Source organism: Euprymna scolopes, chromosome 23 (genome assembly GCF_053919585.1).
Source record: "Euprymna scolopes isolate OS-2025 chromosome 23, ASM5391958v1, whole genome shotgun sequence".
NCBI classification, from domain to species: Eukaryota; Metazoa; Mollusca; class Cephalopoda; order Sepiida; family Sepiolidae; genus Euprymna; species Euprymna scolopes.
The window spans coordinates 92,774,958-92,791,621 of record NC_136504.1 but is presented as its reverse complement, the minus strand read 5'-3'; the positions used below and the strand labels follow the sequence as shown (position 1 = coordinate 92,791,621).

The following is a 16,664-nucleotide window of genomic DNA, read 5'->3' as shown; positions in this document are numbered from 1 at the left end:
TCTTCTATGTTCGCCTGATTCAATTATTTTCTATTCACTTTTTTTAAAATAAAGTTGTCTTGTTCTCATTTACTATCTCGCATTATCTTCATCGATCGATCAATCGATTTACAGAAACTCTACAAAAACTTATACCATATAAATCAAGATAACTTTGATAGTCTTAAGAAAATACACACATACACATGGGCATTGCTCTCAATGTACATATTAATATATGTACGTGGTAGGTATTGAAAGTAAATGAGAAAATAATTGAATTTATCGATTTCCCTAATTTATTATTCAAATCAACATATGACCATGACTTTATCCAACAAAAAAAAAACTATTTTCCTTTTTGTCAAAACATTTTATGATGTTTTCGATATATATTTAAAAGATTTTCACATAGCATCAACTTCGTGTATATCAGTATATAATATTAGGTGAATTAATTTGAATCGACAAAAAAAATTCTTTATCTATCTATCTGTCAACGTATCTATCTATCTATCTATGTATCTCTATCTATCTCTCTCCTTCTCTCTCTCTCTCTATATATATATATATACTATATATATATATAATATATATATATATATATATATATATATATATATATATATATATATATATGAATGGAAATGTATATAAAAAAGAATACGAAAAGTATAAAAGCTTATAACTTTTTTTTATTCGTTTTCAATTGGTGACGTGCAGGAATACAAAATAATATTATGAATTTTTTTTTTAACTTTATATATATATATATATATATATATATATATATATATATATATATATATATATATATACCAGCAGAAGTAGTCGTCATTGACTAAGTTCAAAAACAGCCTACAGAAAATGGACTGCGATTTATGAAAGTATGATAGGTTATGAAAAGGAGGGGGTTGTAAAGAGATAGGTTTTGATACTCAAAAATTTTACCCTAAGCAAAATATGATGAAAGTAAAGATAATTTCCGCGAAAATATATTTTTATATCAATTTTGTTTCCATTCGTATCGAAGAGTGACAAACAAAATGATGTTTCCTTACAAAGAGAAAATGTTATATATATAATAATATAAATATACAAGAAATAAATGTTACGATAGTCAATAAAAGTTACTTTTGTGGTAGAAAAGTTCATTGGTTTGTATTTTTAAGTAGTTTGTAAAAAAAAAATATTTTTTTAAATTCACGAACCGGTTTAAAAAAATCAAAATGGCAGCGATTTGAAATGAAGAGCCCTGTTTTCAATTTGAAGGAGGGGCATCTGAGCATTATGTGTTAACAATTTAAGAGAGTTCCGTCAACGTAAGGAATATTTATAAGCATATTTTAATGTTTTCCGTTATTTTGTGATTGAGAAATATTCGATTATGGCATGTGTAGTTTATATAAGAATTCATTTATTAGTTTTCGCCTCAAATTTCGTTTTAACTTCGATTCGCTGAATTTATTTCAAGTAAAGAGCATTAAAAACTATTTCCAAACAAAAAATAAACATGAACTGAACTTTTATTGACTATGGTAACATTTATTTCTTGTATATTTATATTTTCGGGTAGTCGTTTGTTGGCTTTTCCGCTAAACACTCTTAGTAAATAATATCTACGAAATATCGAAAAACAAAGAAACAAACAACATTTTTTTTTATATAATGAAGCTTTACTTACTTTAGTAAAATAACCCGAAACAGAAAAATGGATACATAACACGTAAGTACTTTAGTTTTTTAAAGCAAAGAATCGATATAAATATGATATAAATATAAATTGCGTCCTTTTCAAACAGAACAGCTTCGTTTCAGTTTCATAGTATTGAACAGTGTAGTATTGCGCCTTCGGATTCAGGGTTGTACTATTGTAATGTAAAGAACACGCAGACGGGGTTGTAATCAACTGAATTCCTTCTAATCCACTGGCAAAAAAGCTTAAACAGATATATAAAAATAAAAAAAAAGTTATGTAAATATTTTTAAAAAAGACCCGTAATCACGTGAGCAGTATTTTTCCTTCGTTTGACACGATAACAAGTAACGTTCTTATTTTTTATTATTTATCTATTTATCTATTCTCGAAAGAGTGCCAGGTGCAAGTGGAGAAGGAAAAAAAACAGAGTTATGCAAAATTTGTGCCGAGAATTGTCTAATGTTCCGACTTTATTTTTTGCTTTTCACTTTAGTAAGAAGGTGAATTTATTCGAAACAATATTATTCAACTCAAAAAATAAATCAAAGCTAACGTGTATTAAAATTAAAGTAAAGGTGTTACTGTGGACCCGCTCCCCTTTAAAAAAACCTTGTTAAACTTTGTGACGTATTTATATTCTATGGAGGTCAGGCGTGAACGAACACCAAATAATTTTATTATATCATATTTCTTCAAACTGACACATAATTATCAAACATACCCATTCCTTATACTCGATAAATCTTCTATCATTATATGTAATCAGTTTTTAAAATAATCAACAATATAGGAGCCTATTCGTGACCACACACACACACACACACACACACACACACACACACACGTTTAGCTTTATATTATAGATATAGATATATATATATTCCTGGTTATATCCAAAATATATCCAAACGTAAAAACCTTTAAATGAAAAGAGGTTGTTGATAGTTCTCAATAAAAAGAGCAAATTATTTTTATTTACTTTGGGGAAACCAAATTACCATTTCTTGCTACAATACATTTACTGTTTCCATCTAAAAATATATATGTATGTGTATATATATATATATTTGCATGTATATATATTTGCATGTATATATATGCATGTATATATATGTATACATGTGTATATATATATATATGTATGCATGTATATATATATGTATGCATGTATATATATATATGTATACATGTGTATGTGTATATGTATGCATGTATATATATATATGCATGTATATGTATACATGTATATATGTATGCATGTATATATATATATGCATGTATATGTATACATGTATATATGTATGCATGTGTATATATATATGTATGCATGTATGTATGTATGCATGTATATATATGCATGTATATGTATACATGTATATATGTATGCATGTGTATATATATATGTATGCATATATATATATGTATGCATGTGTATATATATATATGTATGCATGTATATATATATGTATGCATGTGGATATATATATATGCATGTCTATATATATGTATGCATGTGTATATATATATGCATCTATGTATATATATATTCATCTATGTATATATATATATGTATGCATGTATATATATGTTCATGCATGTATGCGTATATATGTATGCCTTTATATATATATATGTGTGTGTGTGTGTGTGTGTGTATTACTCTGTCTAACTACCATCTGTTTATGTCTGCTGAAAATAACATCGATAGGAACTCAGTTACTTCCCCTATACGTATTTTTTGTTGCTGGTTAGCTGGAGAAAAGCGTCTAACCTGCTAAATCAAGGGTGACTTTGTTGTCTTAATTCGAATCTTTCGATAAACAAAAAATATTATTTCCTATACTGCTGATTGAATAAGCACGAAACATATATATTTTTTTACACAGTGATCACCACTTATCAAGGCCCGAAAGCCACTCAGGGATAAGGGTTATTGCAAGTACATTACGCTAGTGTGGAGATTTTATGAAGTGTTTACTTAGGCGGCGGTACATTAGGAATTTGTTAACGTTGGACTTGAAGACATCCAAGTTGTAGTCCGGTGGGAAGCAGGCAGACGGAACAGAGTTCCACAGGCGTGCAGTTCTAAGAAAGAAGCTTTGTTCATGGAATCCGCGTTTTGATTTAAGCACAGATATAGAGTGGGGGAAATTTTTCACAGTGGATTCAGCTAGACGGTTGTTTTTCGTGAAAGATTGGCGAGGGGGGACCAGAGATGTATGTATAACAAATGTTAGACCTATCGTTATGAGTAGTCTCTCTACACTAAAATCACCTTTTAGGGTTTAAAATATGTTGTATAATCGTCTTTGTCTCTCTTTTATCTCATGATCCTCTGTTATCTCTTCACAATTTCTCTTCCCTCTGCTCTCTTTACTATTTGTTTCTGAATTACGTTATCCATTTCTCTCTCTCTTGCTCCCTGGCCTTTTGTCCTATATCGTCCCTTTCCTTTTCGTTATAGTTTCCTTTCTTTTTTTTCATAGCTTAACCTCTCTGTTCTCCCACTTTCCTCTCTATCTCTTTCACAACCACTCCACCTCTCTATTACCGCACTATTAATCTTTCATTGTTTCCACTTCTCTGTCGCTTTTCGCAACCACTGTCTTATCTCATATCCCTCTCATTACACAAGTTTCATCGTACGCAGGATATGTCTAGTGTTTTGTATAAAAAAACACACACGCCTGCTTGATTTGCTGTACAACATTCAGCCATTTCTATTGATCAATCACCTACAATGCTGTCAAGGAAATAAAACCAATAGAAAGGTTTTACTTTGTAACTCGAACAGATTTCCGGGCCTGAATACTATTCACTTTGATTAAATCTTTGAGAATACCAATAATGCGTTTTCCTTGATGAGTAACATATCCAATTTGTGAAGCAAATTAATTAAATAAGGGTTGACCTACGACTCAAACGGAGGTAAACGTGCAGTTAAGTCTGGTGGTCCAACTCGTTAATCTTGGCCCATATAGTTTCATGTGGTTGTCAAGAGACAGAGTGAAAACGGTCAAGCGCACACAGCGAAAGTAAATGTGACATGCATTTGTATTAATCCCACATAATTTGTGATTTCCTGTTAGCGGATCCAAAAAATAACCCCTCCCTCAAATGATCTGATTAAGGTTTCCTATAATGAGATCGTCCAATAAATTAAGCAACGGATTCTTTCAATGTGGAGGAGTGGATAAATAATTCAAATGAAATTAGAAGTTTTATTGAGGCACGTGATTCAAATAAGAATGCAAATCTCACCACAGAGTCGATATTTTCACTGGCCTGAAATAACATGACATCTCATATGATAAAAGCATAGCTTGAACCCTTTGACTCTTTTCGTATCCAATATAGGAGAGTCGGATGAAAGATTTTAAGCGAAACAAAACTTAAAGGATAAGTTACATTTTATAATTTCTTTTGCGACATACTTCCGCAGAACACGATCCTTAAAACCTTCATTCACTTTTAGATTATATATATATATATATATATATATATATATATATATATATATTATCCAAAAGTGCATGAACATGTGGGTATCCATAGTATGTCAAAGACTGAAGGAGCCTATATATATATATATATATATATATATATATATATATATATATATATAGGCTCCTTCAGTCTTTGACATACTATATATATATATATATATATATATATATATATATATATATATATATATATATATATAGGCTCCTTCAGTCTTTGACATACTATGGATACCCACAAAGAGGTGCCTGCGATGAAAAACTTTTGTGGTAGAGGGTGCGCAATCTCCAACCACATCTCTTCTGAGTCGACATTGTTAAATACCAGTGGCAAGGGAACTGTATGTATAGGACGACTAGACACAAAGGCCGAGATAAGAGGAGAGCAAATACAGCGCCTAGAATTATCAAATGGCCATCAATCTGTTACGAACAAGGTTCAACGTTGCTTATGTTTATTCTAATTATATTTCACCTTGTATTTATACTAATCGTTTAATTTATCAAGATCGATATTACTATAGAGCATGTAACAAATAGATGACAAAAGCTTTTATTATCTTTTAAAATTTATCAGTGAGTCTTCTTCTGATATGTTAAGGACGAAATAAATTTAAAAATTGACATAATAATTACATGAATGATTTTGAACTACGAAAAAAGATGCTGTCAAGCATTGTGCCTGCCAACGTAGTAACGAAATAAACGGTAAGATCGTTAACAACTTGAAATTTGCAATATAGACTTTTGACATTTATTTGTTATATAATATGTGTGTATATATATGTATTTGTTATATAATATGTGTGTATATATAGGTATATATATATATTTATTTATGTATATATATATATATGTGTATATATTTATATAGGTATATATATATATATTTATTTATGTATATATATATTTGTATATATTTATTTATATATATAAATTATATATAAATATATATATATATATTTACATATATATATATATACATGTTTATATGTATGTATATAAATACATGTATTTATATATATATTCATATATATATGTATATATTTATATATGTATGAATTTATATATATATATATATGTATATATAGTTATATAGAAATTTGTATATATGTATATATTTATATATATATATGTACATATTTATATATATGTACATATGTTTATATATATTCATATATATATGTATATTTTTATGTATATATTTATATATATATTGTATTTATTTATATAGATATATGCATATATATGTATATATTTATATACATGTATATATTTATCTGTATATATTTATATATCTATTTATATGTATATATTTATATATATATTTAAATGTATATATTTATATATATATTTATATATATGTATATATTTAAATGTATATTCAGTTATACATATGCATATATTTATATATATATAAATATGTATATATTTATGTATGTGTATATATTTATATATATGTATCTATGTATATATTTATGTATGTGTATATATTTATATATATGTATCTATGTATGTATTTATATATATGTATATATTCATATATATGTATATATCTATATATTTATGTATATATATATAATTTTATATGTATTTATATATTTACAGGAGCGTCTAAAACTAAGGGACACAATTTTATAACCTCATAATTGTTAGAAATAACATCTGTGAAAAGCTGAAGTTTTGACAATCGGTAGTCGTCATCATCCATAATAACATACTATATCTTATAGGCAATGATAAACGATTACCGTGTATTTAGGCAATCATAAACGATTACCATGTATTTAGACGCTCATAAACGATTACCATATATTTACTTTCAACCGACCAATAAATTATCATTCTATTTTTAGATTTTTAGCTTTATAGAAATTGGATAAAAATAGTAAAAGACGACCATCGTTATACGTTATTGAGCAGTTTTTGTTCATTAGAGGAGCCTTATAATCCATTGTGTCGCATTGTATCGTAACCGTCTTTAGCAGAACCGTACATATAAATGTTTAATATCTGACACTCTATTTCTATGTGACAGAACCCGCATTTGCTATCATTGCTGAGACCACTCACCATATTATAATCAGAGGTTTATTTACCATGCCTGAGATTTTATAGATGGTGAGGAATTTTGCTTTTGAATCCTACAAATACAATTAGATTTTATATGGGTTGGAAATTTTTATCCCCACACACTGCTTTCAAATTTCTTTATTTTTATACTTTTTATTTTTATCTATCCTTTTTCTACGTGATTTAACTTTGTTTTCCAATTTTATTATGAAATATATTTTTTTTATATTTATTTTCTATTTCACTTTTATTTTAGTTTCTTTCCAGCAAGGATCTCAGAAAAGAATCACATAGATTTCATCCGTCAAACACTGCCTTTTGATTTATTTTTATTTTATTTGTTCTTCGCGCGCATTTTCTAAATTTAAATCTCCAAGCCATATTGTATTTCGCTAGCTCCCTTCTAACTTATCAATAATCAGATTGATAAAACCATCAAGCTATCATTTTATGCTAACGTAGTTATTATCACATTTAGTTAGGATTAAACCTTCCATTCCCTGGGGACTATCACCTAAACTTTATTGTTATATAATGCATATACTTGAACGGCTACATGAATTCCAGTTTTCAAACACAACCCGAAGTTCCAATACTTACTACACACAATTATAAGTTAGCAGCGATGAGCCTGGCCAGTACCAGATGGGTGACCATTTGAGACTTTCTGCTGCTGTATGTCTTCTCCGCTCATCTCCGCATTGTTTCCAGTCATCCTGGACCTCTCCTTGCCTCTGCACTCAAGCAATGCCGCTTCAGGGGAGGTGTGGTGGGAGATTGCGCAACCATTGCCACACAGTTACACGGGTATCTGCCCCTGCAGGGGAGTATCCTTTCTCTTTCGAAACTGAGCGGAGGCATCGAATAACTTAGAATAGCATAAAAAACTTCTGCTTAGTAATGCAAAACGTTGTAAAATTAACAAGAAATATGAGGATAGTAGTCCGACTGATCCAGATTTAAAATGATAGAAAACAAAAAAAAAAATGAGTAGCGTAATGCTAATTACAGGAGTACATTGGTGTCATCTATCTATTTCTGTATAAAATCAGATGTGAAGTCATTGATTCCCGAACAAATTCGGAAGTCCCAAATCATTTTGTTCAGAAGACTACTATGTTCACTAATGAAAAGCATGTGATCAGAGTTTTCCGAAATGTAACGAATGACACGAGTAGCTTTTCAATCAATCGTTAATCAACCAAAAGTTTGTTTCAATGCCAACAGACGGTCGCACTCACGCGAAGCTTCGACCTAATGCTTATAAATTAAACTCAATAACAAACCCTTCGACCTTCAGTGACAGAAGTAATTATTTTCAAAGTCGAAACAGATAACAGAATTCTAGCTGAATTGTACCATTTTACAATTAAATTTCTAGATCGGAATGAAACCAATTGTTTTCATTAAAAAAACGATAATGTAAAAGTTATCTCTATGTTTAGATAGTAAAGTATGTGTATGTATGTTCATATTTCTATGCATATAAGTCAACTCTATAAAAATTAACCGATTTATATAATATTCTGTTTGCCCTTTTTTTTCGTTACGCTTTAAAAAAAAGCCAAATACTATTTGGAAGAGAAAAAAACAACAACCAAAAAAAACCCAAAAATCGCAGAATTAAGCGTTACAAAATCTATCTGGAACACTGGACAAGAATATGAGAACGACCTTCCTTTGGTGTAACTTTGTTTCGGGATATCATCGGAATCATGCTCATTGTTGTTATGATATGAGAAATAAACCCGTAGTAATTCCGATGTGCAGGCGGTTATTCATCAAAGAAAGTACTCAGCGAAAAGTTAGGTTAAAAAGGGAATATTCGAAAGAAACAGAGCAAAAACAAATATTGTCTGCCAAGAAGTGCTGGACCGAAGGGACAAATAAAAGAGTGTATCTTACAAAGTGAGTTAATTATACTTATAGAACTATGTAACACCATATTATTTTCTGGACATTTATTAGTACTTAATTATTTATCTCATTTGGGTCAGTTATGTATTTAAAATACAATAGACACTATTTTCATAGATATGTTAATAAAGTCATAAATGTTACGCATTATTAGTTTATCTGTCCAAAAAACTAATTTTTCCGTTGTTTAGAAAAATACCATATTTTTTAAATATATTTGTTGATTGTATATAGTTTTCATTCCGTGTAATTCCCGTGAATTCTACTAGTAATTAAAATTTGGGAACAGAATTGTCATACGTCAAAATGTGGAATATTTTATTTAGATTCATGCAAAGCGAGTTAAACTAGTAGCAGTGCCTTGTGAGAATTCAGGTAATTTAGATATCTGGTGAGGTTTTACTATTATGTATTGTACATAGATTAATAAAAATGTTCAGTATTTTTATAAAGTATTTTAAACTGGTCTAATGAGGAATAATATTCACAACACATTGATTCTTAAATTCGAATATATCAAATTAAGATTTATTTTTTCCTTGCAATAGAAACAAATTACACACAATTATCTAAATTTCTATTATTATATAAAATGAACTTTGTATGTGTGTCAAAATTCGTTTCTTCTGGACTCCAAAACTACTAGGCTGATATTTTTGAAATTTCACACAAATGTAACTTATATGCCTAACAGTCTCCCTTGATAGGTTTGTAGCGGAATGATTCCGATAATTATCAAAATCGATAATCGAAAAAAAAACATTAAAGATGGAACAGTCCGATTTTAACTAAATTACCTCTTTTGCAGTCTTATATCACAAGTGCATTTGAGAAATTTTATCACAACACCAACTAATGTGTTCGGCATACATGAGACAGGCATTTTCAAAATGAATGTTTCTGTTTAGAGCACAATTGAAGCATGACCATTTATTTTAATTTTAAACTTAAATGCAAGACATTATATATAAAAAATGGTTTTATAAAATAAACAGTAGGTTTTCTGTAGTGCAATGTAGACTAAGTCACTGCAGGGATGCATGTGAGGATTCCTCATAGTGCACAACGATGGATACTCAATTAGAACGGACAATCGATTTGATTTAAAAAAAATGAGCGATTGAAACGATTCGATGGAATGAATATATGCTTAAGTCCGAAATTGAATGAATCGAGACACATTCAAACCCCCACCACTAATTCCCTTCGCAACCAAATTTTAAACATGTCATATAGTTGGATAGAACACCTCATTAGCTACATTTTGAAAAAAAAATTTCGAAAATTGGTTCAGTAGAAAAAAAGTTACAACAAAATATGTGGATTCACAAACAGGAGAGTAAGTACATAAGTGACTAACGCTTTTTTTTTATTTTGCATAACTTTTTTTGTATATAAATATTTTTTACTGCGATTTTGCCAATATGACATGTTAGCGTAAGGGTTAGAGTACCGGGGGTTGGTGGGCAGATTTTAGGTTCAATCCCGTGTATCGTTTTTTTTATAATTAAAAAACCGAACTTTTTTTTAATAACTAAATTTTTTTTAACTCTCCTTATGATTTTATAGCAAAAAATGGTGAATTTATCGATTAAAAATATTAGTGAATACTATGATATACATATTCTTTGAATGAACTCAAATTTTTAGTTATCACATTTGATGAAAAATGTAGTCCCATTTTGGCAATGCGTCTGACCAATGATGCTTTTGAACCCGCGACCAGCACTGCGATGTCATCAGCATCAGCTTGGGCATAAATATTCCTATTTTTAAACTGCTTTAAAAGAGGATTCAGCATACAGTTCCATAGTAAAGGTGATAAAATCCCACTTTGGGGGTTTCATTTAACTACTTCCCTTTTAACAGTTGCCCTCAGTAGTTCTACTTGAACTGTTCTGTGCCTCACCATATACTCAATCCATCGGATGAGTACTGGTGGCACATTGAGTTCTCGTAGCGACTTGAACATACTATTGAAGGGTATTTTGTCAAAAGCTCCAACGATATCTAAAAAAGACACCGAGTGCCATCTTCTTTTTTGTTAGTTTACGCTCTATACAGATCACGAATTCATGAACCGCAGTCTCGGTAGAGACCCTGGCTCGGAACTACTGTGATTGAATGATAAATATTGCATAAATGTGTGTTTAAGAGCTATTTTTTTGACAATCATTAATAAATATTATAAATTTATTTATTAATACAATAGCAATGCCTGGAAAAATCATGGATTATATGGAAAAATGCGCGCATGAAAAGTAATATTCTTAAGATTTTATTAAACCTGGAAAAGTAAAGGACAAGAAATTCAACCTGGAAAAGTAAAGAACAAGATAATCTAGTAAAGTAAAAAATAAGAATTTTTTAGACTTAAAATATTGCAGCTAAAAATAAAATTTTAATATTGATAAATAGTTTATTTATTATTTGCATATGTTGTTGTTTATTGTTGAGTTAGAAAGAATTAAATGATCCTAATTATGATATAATAGAATTATTAATTTTTATGTAAATTATAAAATTATTAATTCCATCTACTAACTAACTAACTAATGAATTAATTTTATTCAAACAATTTTCACTACATAAATATATGCCAATAATAGGGGGGAAATAAGTTCAATCCAGCGACTGACACCCTTTCTAACTCAACAATAAACAACAACATATGCAAATAATAAATAAACTATTTATCAATATTAAAATTTTATTTTTAGCTGCAATATTTTAAGTCTAAAAAATTCTTATTTTTTACTTTACTAGATTATCTTGTTCTTTACTTTTCCAGGTTGAATTTCTTGTCCTTTACTTTTCCAGGTTTAATAAAATCTTAAGAATATTACTTTTCATGCGCGCATTTTTCCATATAATAATATAGAAGGGCGAAACATTGGTTGATCGTCATTCAATCTTGGGAAACGTCGAGTCTCCCTGCTAGTAACACTTTAAGCATGAACCTTAAATTTTCGACTCTAATTGCAAGCAAAATGATGCAATAGACGTTTTTTTTTTAATGAAAGTAGATAAATGTTATTGGGTTTATAAACATTATGGCTTGATTTTACTATTCGTACAGACACATAAAATTGGTGCAAATAATGTTTAGGTCTAGAGAATTACTCTTGCTTTTGGCGCGTATTCCGTGACCTATTGACTTGAGCTGACCAGCGACTAAATTCTTCTTGGAGATGATGCTGTCGTAACTACACATGGGAACTGATACAGCGAAAGAGTATATATGTGGATGACTATATATAATACTAGCATGGGTGCCCGGCGTTGCCCGGATGTTTAGAGGTGTGTGTTGAAAAAAAGTGGTAGTAGGAAGACAAGCTCGAACCCGTACCGCGAAGAAGGAAAAGAACGGGAAAAAACGTGACCGCTTTGCTGTTACGAGCACCACCAAACGGAAGTGACGTAGGTTTTAATTAAGGCTAGACAATCGAAAAGAGATGATGACTTTCGAAAATATCGGTGAAAAAGCGACCCCTCCCTGTAAAAAAGTGCCCAGTTTAGGGATAAGAAATCAATGTTTTTAGCCAATTTTTCGGTATTTTTCGTCTGAAACGCTGAGCTTCAAAGCGATAATGATCTTCTGAAAATCAGTCACCTCTGTCGAAAGTTTTAGGCAAACATGTAAGCATACATGCATACACTTATATATTTTCCACCCCAACCAATTAAAAAGCTTGCCCTATCTCTGAATATCCTTTATGTAACATTTCAAATGTTTAGACAAGAAATTGCCTGAGTAATTAGGTGGAGACCGCAGAGGTCAATTTTTTTTAAAATTTGACCCCTATTATGAATTTCTGTTTTGGGCTCAAATCAAGTTATTAAGTTCGATTCATGTCCAAGGAACCTATATCTAAAATTTCAAGTGTTTATACCCAAAATTGGCGGAGGAGTTTAGTAGAGTTCTAAAAGGTAAAATCGTAGGACTTAGACCTCTTAACCAGCAAATTTCTGGCCGAAAACGAATTACAAACATTTTCTCAAATCTCAATACCCTGTATATCATAGTTCGAGTCTGTACACTAAAAATTGACAGGTATATTATGTAGGGAAATGTACACAGACAGATAGACAGACACTTCCACTTTTATAGATATATAGATTATTCTTTTCCCCAATTCAACCTCATTCATATTCAAATTAATTCATTTTAAATGAAATATTCATGATTTAAAAATCTATGCATCAACGATGTAGTATAATCATGTTGAACACGCGGTAGATTTTTGACAAAGAAAAAATAATAACTCGTTGTGACACCACGTTATATTCTTTCTGAATAAAATGTTATTTTTTTAAATGTCGATTTTCTGTTCATTTTAATAATATTTTAAACAACAGCTAAATATATGAAAAGACGTGGAAAATGTGATTTTGTGTGAAATTGCAGAATAATATCTACATCAGTAAAACTTACGTTATTAAAGTGTTCTTATTGTTATTATGCATGTATTATTATCATTGGTTAGCATTTACGTGAAAAAGGAGCCGAATGCGTCAGTCTCTCTCTGCCAGTATACAGCCTCTCCATCTGCAAGCCCTATGTAGTGGTTACACGCACCGAAACATGGAAACTGAGCACCTTGCGGCCTCAGGCTAAACTACAAGGACTCTGAGGAGGTTGGCCCCCAGACACGTGACATGCAGGCCCACCGTCGTGGGGATATGCCCTGGTGACTCATGAACTAACCCCCAGCTATGGGTCAAATAGTTCCACTGTCTTGTGGCTGTCTTGGGAAAGACAGGCTAAGGGAGTAAACTCCAACAGAAAATCCGGAATGGAGCCCCTAAGGCGGTAGGAAGACAGACCAGTCTCCTTCCGACAACTCCTGCATCCTGATTCGTTCCCAGCCGTCTTGACACAGTCCTGCCACTGGAACCGGCGCATCAGGAAGAGAGAGTGAGGTTGATACTGCGCAAGTCCCCCTCACTTTAATCCAAGTCAAGCGCAACTCATACATCGACTTTTTATTAACCTAAAGTCCTGCGGCGACAAGGAAACGGCAAAGCAGTAGGTGTGGATATACTGGAAGCTGTAGCGGTGAATCTATACGTAGGCGATTCAGGACATGTAGTCGTTCCCCACTGGACTGAGGCAGTGGTGGGTCCGGCAGCCTCCTGAATGACCGAGCAGCCCTCTTTATAATCGCTCAGCTACCCTCCGTAGAATGACAACGGGGTTAGAAAAGGTGCCCTAAAAATAGCCTGCTTCACCAAACCCTGGCCAGGATACCGCAGCTGGCAGGGATCCCTCTTAAGTGGTCGAAACAAAAGAAAAAAGAAAACAAAGGTGCTTATTCTAGCATCGTGGAATGTCCGAACCCTGCTCGACAATGCAAAAGCAAATCGACCTGAAAGACGAACAGCGCTTGTAGCTCGTCATTGTCATTGCAGCCCTAAGTGAGACTCGTTTTGCAGACAACTGACCGAAACGGGTTGAGGCTACATCTTCTTCTGGTGTGTGCGCAGTGCTGAGGAGCTGATGTGGGTTTTGCTATCAAAACAACTCCCGTACCAAAACTAGCAAGCATTCCTGAAGGTATCAACGACAGACTAATGAAAATGCAGTTATCTCTTGGCCGCAACACCAGCATTACGCTGATTAGCGCCTATGCCCCAACGATGACTAACCCTGATGAGGTCAAAGACAAGTTTTATGAAGAGCTGGACTCTCTTATTTCCTCAGTCCCTCAGTCGGAGAAACTTGTAATTCTTGGCGACTTCAATGCACGTGTCGGTACAGATCATCAACCCTGGTACAACATCATTGGAAAGCATGGAGTAGGCAAATGCAATAGCAACGGACTCTTCCTCCTTAGAACCTGTGCGTCACATGATCTCAACATCACAAACACTATGTTCCAGCTCCCAAATCGCAATAAAACCACATGGATGCATCCACCCTCTCGGTACTGGCATCAAATCAATTATGTCATTACCAGAGTCAAGAACAGGCAGGACGTGAGACTGACCAAAGCCATGTTGTTGGACCGACCACCGCCTCATCATCTCCAAATGCAACTTCTTTATCCAACTAAGGAGAAATCCTCAGGGTAAAAAAAACAGCCAAGAGGCTCAATACAGCCAAATTGAAATATTCTAAAACAGCAGACGAATCCCAGAGCAGCATACATAGTAAACTGGCTAACTTTAATCTCAATCACAACAGCGTTAAAGAGAGCTGGGCATCCTTCAGAGATGTTGTTCACTCTGCTGCTTTTGACGTTCTAAGTCCTGCTACCAAACACCACCAGGACTGGTTTGACGAGAATGATCCTGAAATCCACAATTTGTTGCAGGAAAAACACCTGCTAAGAGCGCATCAAAATAGCCCAGCTTATGTGTCGACGAAAACTGCCTTCTCTAACATGCGCAATAATGTCAAATCCAAGCTCCGTTCAGTGCAGGATTCCTGGCTCAGTGCCAAGGCTGATGAAATCCAAGGCTACGCAGACAAACACGATACAAAGATTTTTACGATGCACTAAGGGAAGTTTACGGACCACAGTCTTCGGTATCCTCCTCTCAGCACAGTGCTGACGGCTCAACTCTACTCACGGGAAGAAGGAGATCCTCAACAGATGGGTTGACCATTTCAACAAAGTGCTCAATCGCTCTGGAGCCATCAATGATATAGCAATTGAACGTCTCCCCCCAAGTCCCCATCATTCGAAGAGGTCAGCAAAGCTATTCAGCAGTCAACCAGTGGAAAAGCCCCAGGTCAAGATGCCATCCTAGTAGAGGTTTACACGTCCGGTGTTGCAGCCTTGTGGAAGCAGCTGACCTGCTTGTATCAGATCATGTGGATGAAGGAACAATTACCACAAGAGTTTAAAGACGCCACAATCGTTCACATCTATAAGCGAAAAGGAAATCTCCAACCCTGGGATAACCACCGAGGTATCTCCCTCCTGTGCATAGCAGGAAAGATCTTGGTTCGCATCCTTCTCAACCGCTTACTTGGTCACTTGGAACAGGGACTCCTGCCAGAGAGTCAATGTGGTTTCCGGGCCGGTCGGGGAACCACTGTCATGATGTTTGCCGCCCGTCAGCTTCAAGAGAAATGCATCGAACCGCACCGAGACCTTTACACAATCTTTATCGACTTGACCAAGGCATTTGACACAGTCAGTCGGGATTGTCTGTGGAAAATAATGAAGAAATTCAGTTGCCTAATACTTTCATCACAGTAGTTCGTCAATTCCATTGAGGTATGATGGGGGCCGTCCTTGACGACAGTGAACCCTCGGAGGCTTTTCCGGTAACAAATAGAGTTAAACCGGGCTGTTTCCTTGACGCTACACTGTTCAGTTTGATATTTTCTGCAATGCTATTTAACGCTTTCAGCGACCAGTCACCAGGCATCAACATTAAATTCAGAACAGATGGAAAACTGTTTAACCCTAGGAGGCTGCAGGCTGTGACAAGGGTGAAGGAATCAGTGCTGAGTGACTTTCTTTTTGCTGATGACTGTG

The 16,664-nt window shown here is 33.0% G+C and overlaps 1 protein-coding gene across 1 annotated transcript; it reads left to right on the top strand.

Moving 5' to 3' along the window:
* Window positions 1–14,751: 14,751 nt before the first annotated feature.
* Window positions 14,752–15,677, top strand: LOC145245649 (uncharacterized). The gene is made up of 2 exons (XM_080107211.1): window positions 14,752–15,242; window positions 15,359–15,677. Exons 1-2 carry the CDS (start codon window positions 14,752–14,754, stop codon window positions 15,675–15,677), a joined length of 810 nt encoding a protein of 269 aa, XP_079963337.1.
* Window positions 15,678–16,664: the final 987 nt, after the last annotated feature.

What these genes read in the sequence shown, in the direction of transcription:
- LOC145245649 (XM_080107211.1), top strand. Translation starts at nt 14,752, where the DNA reads ATGCAGTTATCTCTTGGCCGCAACACCAGCATTACGCTGATTAGCGCC. An exon ending in ACTAAGGAGAAATCCTCAGG is followed by an intron (nt 15,243 to 15,358) that starts GTAAAAAAAACA and finishes CAATCACAACAG; the next exon opens with CGTTAAAGAGAGCTGGGCAT.